The sequence below is a fragment of the Clarias gariepinus genome, chromosome 8 (genome assembly GCF_024256425.1).
Source record: "Clarias gariepinus isolate MV-2021 ecotype Netherlands chromosome 8, CGAR_prim_01v2, whole genome shotgun sequence".
In the NCBI taxonomy this organism is placed as follows: Eukaryota; Metazoa; Chordata; class Actinopteri; order Siluriformes; family Clariidae; genus Clarias; species Clarias gariepinus.
In genome coordinates this window covers 22,815,693-22,824,744 of record NC_071107.1, presented here as the reverse complement: position 1 = coordinate 22,824,744, position 9,052 = coordinate 22,815,693, and the positions used below count along the sequence as shown (strand labels likewise).

The 9,052-nt window shown below is 36.6% G+C and overlaps 1 protein-coding gene across 1 annotated transcript; it reads left to right on the top strand.

Annotated features, from left to right (window-relative positions):
- The first annotated feature begins 401 nt into the window (after positions 1-401).
- gabrg1 (gamma-aminobutyric acid type A receptor subunit gamma1) lies at positions 402-7,607 on the top strand. The gene is made up of 9 exons (XM_053503074.1): positions 402-713; positions 2,254-2,414; positions 3,325-3,392; positions 3,483-3,703; positions 4,016-4,098; positions 4,582-4,719; positions 5,086-5,238; positions 5,357-5,556; positions 5,956-7,607. Exons 1-9 carry the CDS (start codon positions 502-504, stop codon positions 6,232-6,234), a joined length of 1,515 nt encoding a protein of 504 aa, XP_053359049.1. The 5' UTR covers positions 402-501; the 3' UTR covers positions 6,235-7,607.
- Positions 7,608-9,052: the final 1,445 nt, after the last annotated feature.

Genomic DNA, 9,052 nt, shown 5'->3' with positions numbered 1-9,052 from the left:
ATCTAGCAAGTGTGTGTCTGTTTAGCTGGGATGAAAGCCTACAGTCACCATTGTTGTGACGTATTTGTCCCTTATGTTGTCCTCTGTATAATACTCACTGACATATAGCTTAATATTGGCTCAATACTGGCATATTGGCATAACAACATCATTATCATTACTATGAACTTTCTTAGTATCTAAAAAAAAAAAAAAGAAGCAAAAATGCAACAACAACAAAAGCAATCAGCTGTTTCTGCATAGACAGTTTCCTTGTCTAATTTCCGGCAGAGTGAGTGCGCTTCAGTCAGCAATGGGCCAGGAGACGCGCTGCCGCAGCAATCAGTGGAATCCCGCTTTCACTAGCGACCCCCCCACGCAAACACACACACACACACACACAGACGCACGTTTTCTCTCTCTCTCTCTCTCTGACACGCATGCAGCGCGTCTTACTCAGCGTGTAAAGGCACATTTTCTCCTGGATCGCCTGATTGGATCACAGCGCAATAGGCTGAATGTATGCAGTGCGCACCATCTGTTCTAATCCAGCAAAACCCCCGGCTGGCTCAGGCGCATGTGAATGGGTCTCTCCCTCTGGGTTTAGCTAGAGTTTCGCAGGCAGGCCGTTTGGTTCAGACTGAGACGCGGTGTTTTCGGATCATGGCTGTGCTGCATCCCCGCCGGAGGAGAGATGCGCTAGTGTGGCTGCTGCCTGGACTGCTCGGAGTCTGGTAAGTCTGCACCTCAGCAAACCCACTGACCTACTGTAGGGAACCGTAGCCTGCGGTTCTGCACGGGTTCTGTTTCATCCGGTTCGAGATGTTCTTCAGGCCCGTATACGCTGAGAAAACCATCGTTTGTTGGCTCGCACTCAACTGGAAATCATTGCTATTTAATAGACACGATGAAAAAATATAAGCAACTGAAGCTGATGTGCCATATTGATGAATCATGCTGATGTTTGTTTTAATATAGTAAACGAAATCATTAAAACAATCATAACAACTGATATAGCACTCCTCATTTTTCTGTTTTTTTTTTTTTTTTTTTTTTTACAAAAGCACTGCAACAAAATTCCTATCCTTATCCAATTATTTAATCCTTATTCAGCACTAGACTGTCTGCTCCTTAGGGCCATGAGAAGGATACAGGGTTTAAACAGTGCTAAATCCACTTAACAGAAGACACTTTTAACATTAATTCTATGTAACAAAATGTTAATATCTGTTACTGGATGAACCATGAAAATGTATATTTTTGAGCTACCTCATAAGGGTTTTGTACATGCAGAAAGAGTTACAATAAATGTGAATTAGATATCTCAATATTGACTAATTTGTTATTCGTCCGTTACTCATTCTGTTCATCGTGTTTGTCTAGTAGTTGAAAATGGAATAGTAACAGAACACAGAGTGTAAACTCTCCTTTAAAATGGAAAGTCATGCCAGCAGATGTGATTCAGTTACTGCTACATCTGGCACAACTGAAAAGATCAAACCAGATTTAGAAGAAAAAAGTAACAAAATAAACACAGATTTTCCACAGTACTCAAATGAGATGATTTTTTTTTTAACTCTTTAAACAATCACTTTCTGTTAGTATGTAGAGTGCCAGACGGTCCATTTTCTGCTTTATGACTGGTTTCCATTCAACTGTAGAATAATCCTCCTCTTTAAACTGATTTAAAATGTACATCGATTAGAAAGGTTATTGGAGACATCAGTGTTTGAGGTCAGAACAGTCACAGAGAGAAGAAGAGATATGAGAGATTATTGAAGTCTCTAACCTTTAGTGGTTCCAACCTTCAGTCAGAGCCAAGCCAAGTTTTCATTAATCATTAGAGGCCCTTTATTTATCCTCAATTTAATAGATATCACATAATTTTTTTTTACAGTACTTAATATTTATAAATGTTTGTATACTTCTTTTTTTTTTTGTCAGTTATCATTATTAGTTTAACATTTTCTCACACTTCCCAAACTTGTAACACTTCCAAATTTTTAAAAATTCACCTAACTCAATTTGTCAAAAGGGTAAGGGTTAGGTTTGGAGTACATACTTTTTTGTTGTTGTTGCATGAATTCAGTTAACCTTCTGCACCAAATTATTGTTTTTTCTTTGAATTTTTATGAAATATGTATGATTTCTCATGCATCATTAAGAGCACATTCCTTTGAAATGTTTCTCTTTGTTTTTCTCTATTGCTATCTCCTACTCTGTACCTAATCCCTTTTGTCTAAAGGACTTTTCTATACTTCTCCATTTTGTCAGCATGGCATTCGGACCCAGTAAAGCAGAGGAGGAAGACTATGAAGATGTTCCCATAAATAAAACTTGGGTTTTATCCCCAAAGGTTTATGACAGTGATGTCACTCTCATCCTTAATAAATTACTGCAGGGCTATGACAACAAGCTGCGACCAGATATTGGAGGCAAGTTATTACAACAACTTTAAATTGATTCCCATTCAGATAAACCTAATTTTTATTGCACACACATGACACAAGGCAGTTAGAAAGTATGGCAATAATTATGCTTAGAATAGGACAAAATATATTGAAGTATATGTGATAAGAATTTAATTAGTAGCAGACACTGTGCTATCTTGTCATGTTCTTGTTTATGAACATTAAGTTGTTTGTATTGCATATATAGGGTTGCCCGAAAGTCTGGATTCATAAGCAAAAAAGCAAATTTGTTAGTTACAAAGTCAAAAGAAAAATGCATGTGGATCCAGAATTTGTGGCCCATGCTGAATATATACTGCATATAATTGTTTTCAGGGGTATGATGGTGGGGTAGTTATATTTTTTCTGGAAGAATATAAGATTACTGTGAATGAGATGCTGTCTATAGCTCTGTTATTTGAAATGACTGATTTCAGCAGCATCAGAGCACAGTAGAGTTAAATCAATGTTGATCTTCCTTTTTTTGCCCATGTGCCTAAGTGCATATGAAAAACGGGCAAATACATGAAGAAATAAAGAAAGAAAAATTGATATGGAGTACAAGTGGGAGAGAGGAAGAGTGGAGTTCATTAGTGCTCAGAGCCAATGCGTAGACAGTGAGGGGGAGTGAAGTGTCCCTGTGGGGTTTTTGTGATTCATCATCCCTTTCGAATGCATTGTTTTGATGCCATTGAAATACTGCAGCGCCTACAACACATAGTTCTTCATTTACATATAAATAATTTTTTTGTGTTAGCCAGTTTAATGCAGAAATGCTAAGACATAAACCACTACATTTTATCTAGAACTTCAACTTAATTTGTTAGTAAAAATGTTAATATTAAAAACCATTGATTTGAGCCCTGATCTAAGTTAAACTGCATTTTTTTTTCAGTAAGACCAACTGTCATTGAGACAGCTGTATATGTAAACAGCATAGGCCCAGTGGATCCCATAAACATGGTGAGCTTATAGCACAGATCTACAAAGATATATTGATAATGTGGTGCCTAAAACTTAAAATCTTTTTTTTTTTTTTTCTTTGATTCTTAGGAGTATACTATAGACATCTTCTTCGCTCAGACATGGTTTGACAGCCGGCTCAAGTTTAACAGCACCATGAAGCTCCTTATGCTAAACAGCAACATGGTGGGAAAGATCTGGATCCCTGATACGTTTTTCCGCAACTCCCGCAAATCTGACGCCCACTGGATCACTACGCCCAATCGTCTTCTGCGCCTTTGGGGCAATGGACGCGTAATGTACACGCTGAGGTGTGTCATTGCAGGCAATTTCGTTTAGGCCTGTGTTGGTTAATTGTTGTTTGTGCAGCTAAAATGTGTGCTTTTGTTCTCCTGTCTTGTAGCATTTGCTTCTGTAAGAAAACTTGCCTGTTGTCTGTGGACACATACAGTTTAAGTCATTAAATCATTTAATCCACATCTATTTATGTTAGTTGAAACTGAATAATAGACTGAGGTAGATAGCGATAGAGGTATGAAACGTAGTAGTTTGCGCAACTCAGTGCATTTGTAAGACTCAACATCTTTTGTTTTGTTTTTCTGACACTATTCTGTTTTTGTCAGGTTGACTATTAATGCGGAATGCTACCTTAAGCTGCATAACTTTCCTATGGATGAACATTCGTGTCCGTTGGAGTTTTCAAGCTGTAGGTGTTAAAAGTGTTATCATCAGTCTGTCGCTCAGCCTCAGCCCCGTCCTGAGTGCTGCTGGCCAAACAATCCCACGCATTGCCTTTGTCAACTGAACAATTTTCATTCACCACCTATTGTGGCCAAATGGTTCCCAAACATTACCTTTGGCCTGTCCCAAAAACCATCTTCCAGTCCCTTAATGAGAAAGGAAGTGCACCATCCTCCTGCAGAATACTCATCCCTCCTCAGCCGCCTTTACATTAGTCTGTATTTCAGTGTGTGCCATCCCTGCATCTGCTATGTGTGCTTTCCCTCAGCTTCTCATATGTGTTATCAATCACCATAGGTGGAACACTGAGAAAAAGACATTATATGTCTTATGTGCCTCAGTGCCATTTTGCCATTCTTTTTGTGTTTGCTATACATTATAACCGAGTGTTTGTGATGTTTAGTGCAAGAGCTTTTTGGGAGATGTGTATGCGCGTGTTATTTTGCAGATGGGTATCCAAAAAATGAGATCCAGTATAGATGGCAACGTCGCGCTGTCGAGGTAGCTGACCAACGGTACTGGAGACTTTACCAATTTGCCTTTGTTGGCCTGCGCAACATGTCTGATGTGGCACATACTCAGTCTGGTAAGTTCTCAAAAAGTAACAAAAAAAGATGTTAATTGGATAATGAGCTGGATCAGATGTGGAGAATAATTTAAATTGGATCTGTAAACAAGATGTATTACATTTTATTTATTGGGTAAATAAAATACAGCCAGTGAAAGTCTGTTGAATTTCAGTTTGTGAAATGTTACTGTCCTCCATTGCAAAATAGTGGGTTTTTAAGCCAATGATTTTGGCCAGCACTGTACAATGATTGTGAGGCATAAAACCAATATTAAAACTTGTACAAGGGCTTGCATGCAATGGAAAAATCTATTTTAAACAGAATTTAAGTCACAATATTTGTATAGGTGTTGTACGCCAGATTTTAATGACTGTTTTATTCAGGGGAGTACGTCATCATGACAATCTTCTTTGATCTGAGCCGGAGAATGGGCTACTTCACCATCCAGACCTACATCCCCTGCAGCATGATTGTAGTGCTGTCCTGGGTTTCCTTCTGGATCAACAAAGATGCTGTGCCTGCCCGAACATCTTTAGGTAGCTTACATGTTAAATAAAAAAAAAAAAATTAAAAGAAATTGAAATTTAAAAAATGTATTTAATTTTACAAATTCCATTTGAACAAGATTTCTTTTTGCTGTTCTTGCTTACACAGGTATCACCACTGTTCTTACTATGACAACCCTAAGCACCATATCCAGGAAGTCACTCCCGAAGGTGTCTTATGTGACGGCCATGGATTTGTTTGTGTCTGTTTGCTTCATCTTCACCTTTGCTGCACTTATGGAGTATGGCACGCTGCACTACTTCACCAGTAACCGTCAAAACAAGAAAACCAAGTCGAGCGGTGCACCGGTGAGTTTAAAATATTCTGCGCAGTGTGTGACTGAAAAAATAAAAAAAACAATAAAAAGCAGTTCTTAAGATCAGAGAGATGAAAAAAATCTATGTGGCTATAAAACTTAGAAACACAAACAAAATGAAATTTATTCACCAAACACAGTTACAACATGCCTTTGAACATTAAAGTGCAATAATAATTCATAGCACACTTTTTTTAGATTCTTTAGATTTTCTACTTATATTTTTTTAACTATTCATTTGAAAGCATACTTTTTATTATTTATACAAATTTGGCTGAATATAACTCGTTATAAGATTAACTGCTTTTTTTTTACTCTTTCTGTTGAGGCTTAGCCAGCATTATAATACATAGAATGATATATATTTATATATATTTTTCCTCTGTGCCAGAAATCAAGCATGGCGAACATCAGACCAGGGACGTCTCTGCTCCAGATGAATAACATTGCGCCGTATCATGATGATGATGATTACGCATACGAGTGTCTGGATGGGAAAGACTGCACAAGTTTTTTCTGCTGCTTTGATGACTGTCGCTCAGGGGCATGGCGTGAAAACAGGATGCACGTCCATGTGTCCAAAATTGACTCCTACTCCCGAATATTCTTCCCGACTGCTTTTGGTCTCTTCAACCTTGTCTACTGGATTGGGTACCTTTATCTCATATAAACATATGGTGTGAGTGAAACTAGGACTTATTTGAAATCTAAGAAATATTTGAAAAGCATTTGTAAATTCTCTATCCTGTTGATACTATATAAGAGAGGGTGGTTAAGAGCAGACGTTTTACCAGTGGTGTCTTTATCCTTTGATATGTTGTATTTTACTAGGTGAGAATGTATTAGTGAAGGAAAGAAAAGAGGTGCATGTGACATGCTTGAGGTATTATAATTCATATTGCGTTACTTTTTGAATATTAACTGCAAAAACTTTTTTTTTAATATTGACAGACTGACAATTTAATATTGCAGACTATTTGAAACAGCGCGTACCATATCGAAGACATATATTTACATTAGACATATCTGCCTTGCTCAGTAATAAAATATCTTTATGATACGGTGCAATGAATGACAGAAGTGTAATAAACTTGCATTATTACAGACTTGCAAATGACGCAAAAAACATGTTTTGTGCTGCATTCTGTGGCCGAATAAAATACTTTTAGCTTTCAGCATACCTAGCAGTTTAATCATATCTACAGCTTTTAGCAGGACATATAACATATAATAACATGTTTGTCTATTTACCTCTTTAGTCGCTATGTAGATTCTGAGCTAAGTAGTTTTGATTGTAACAGAAAAAGAAAAAAACAACTACATGCATATATACAAATAGCCAGCTTCCTTGTGCCCTATCAAACCAAAGCATAGGTAGATTAAGATTTCTTGATGTGCTAAAATTTACCCTTAAGCCATTCTCTTGGAAATAGCCAATATTTAAATATTCAGTAATACTCGGATATTCCTATATCTGTATTAACTGATGTGAAAAAAAAAATCTCATACGTTTCTGTTCATGTTAATTTTCTCCCTCACACACACACACACACGCACATTTAAATTTTTACACATATCCGTTAAGCAAAAAAATGATGTTGATGTTATGCACAATGACAGAAAGGCCAGTATACTTTCTCTATAATCTTTAGTTCCACAACTAACAATATTTAGTTGAGTAAATGCACAATAATATTTCTAACAAAGCTTCTGGTGTAGCTCTCTGTGCCCAAGTAGTTCACAAAGCCACCCTCTCATCTGTGCTTGTCCATCAGAGGCTTTGCTTGTTGTTTGCTCTTTGAATCTGGTGACACGTCAGAAATCCCATGGATAATGGAACCAAATGTTCTTGTCTAGAAGACAGCTCTGGTGTTTCGTTTTATACACGGCTCTTCAGCCTTACCCGAAAGCACAGAGTCAAAACAATAAACTATTTAATTACATCTTGTCAGCTTATGTTAAAGCCATGGATGCCTTTTGTGTAGCTTAACATTTCAGATATGAACAATTCACATATTAGCTATGGTAAAAAGAGGAACATTTTAAGCAATTTAAGCAATTTAAATTTTAATTTGTTAGTCCCAATTCAAATTTACCCATCAGTGATTATTAAAAAGCAGTTTGTGTGCGTGTATGTGTGTGTGTGTGTGTGTGTGTGTGTGTGTGTGTGTGTGCTGATACTACTGTTAGTCCCCCCATTCCGTCTTTGCTTCCCAATACTTGCCATATGTATAGATAAATGAATGTCCGGCCCTTCAGCAGGCTGCAATGTAGCCTCTTTGTGTTGTAACAAAAAGTAGTGTAGAATTATGTTTAGGTGTGTGTGTTGTGCCCAGTCAGCCTTGACAAATCTCACAAGTCACAAAACATGCCATTACACTCAGTCAGTGGTTGCAAATTTATTCCACCCTATGCAGAATGCTGTTTGTAATAGCAGTGAATAACAACGAGCATTTACAACATTACCTCTATTTATATGTATTTTGGATATAAATAGATGAACAAGGCATTAAGATAATATGTTGTACTTTTTCCATTATCACTGTTTGCTGTTATAAATAATAAATGAATACATTTCTGTGGTTTGTCTGCTTGTGTGTGTGTGTGTGTGTGTGTGTGTGTGTGTGTGTGTAAAAGAGGGAGAGACTCTGATGGTTTTACTATACTCTCCTGTCTGACTTTTTTTTTTTTGGCCCTTTCTTCTCATACATATTGTTAACCTGTTCTCTCTGTGCTGCTCCATTCACCTGATTAATTACGTATATAGTGTATAAAAACAACACTGTGAAAATAAATTATAATAAATCTGTGCCTGAAAAAGAGCTGAATAAATGATATGCTGTGTTTGCTTGTGTTAAATATTAAGCAATTAATTAAAATGCAACATTAGGAAGTAGGAAAATATTTTTTTCTAAATATCTTTTTAGATGGCTGGTCTTGGGAAAAGAAATTATCAACCAATTAATCTATTTATTCCCTTTCTAATTTATTTTTCAGGTTGTGCGCTAAGAGCACAAACCAGAAAGTCTTACTTGATTGTGATGCCATTATTTGCCAATTTAGATAAATTACACAGTAAATAATTTCCTTTAAAAAATTAAATATTGGCAATTTCACTGATTCACTAATTGCTTGTTTTTATTGGACAATGATTCTGCATTATGCTTGGAATTTCTAGCTTATTCTTGTCAGTATTCAAGGTTAGTGTCCAATGCCTAAAGTCTACAAGATGTTTGAACTCTATATCTATGAGAGAGAGATGGTGAAATACATAGAAAAATCTGTCACTGATGACCAAACATAAATGGATTACTTTCCAGATTAATAGTAATTAGCTCAAAAGGCTAAATAAGAAGTAATAAACCATCCAACACAAAAAAATCCAGTGTTAAATTACCTTACTATAAATTCAAACCTCTCTGAAAAACAAAAACAAACAAACCAAAAAAAAAAACGGATGCAGCTACCTAACTTGCTTTCCTTCCTCA

Bases quoted from the DNA above. Each gene is read 5' to 3' on its own strand.
- gabrg1 (XM_053503074.1), top strand. From the start codon at position 502: ATGCAGTGCGCACCATCTGTTCTAATCCAGCAAAACCCCCGGCTGGCT. The intron at 2,415-3,324 runs GCAAGTTATTAC...TTTTTTTTTCAG, and splicing joins GCTGCGACCAGATATTGGAG to TAAGACCAACTGTCATTGAG. The intron at 3,704-4,015 runs GTGTGTCATTGC...TGTTTTTGTCAG, and splicing joins CGCGTAATGTACACGCTGAG to GTTGACTATTAATGCGGAAT.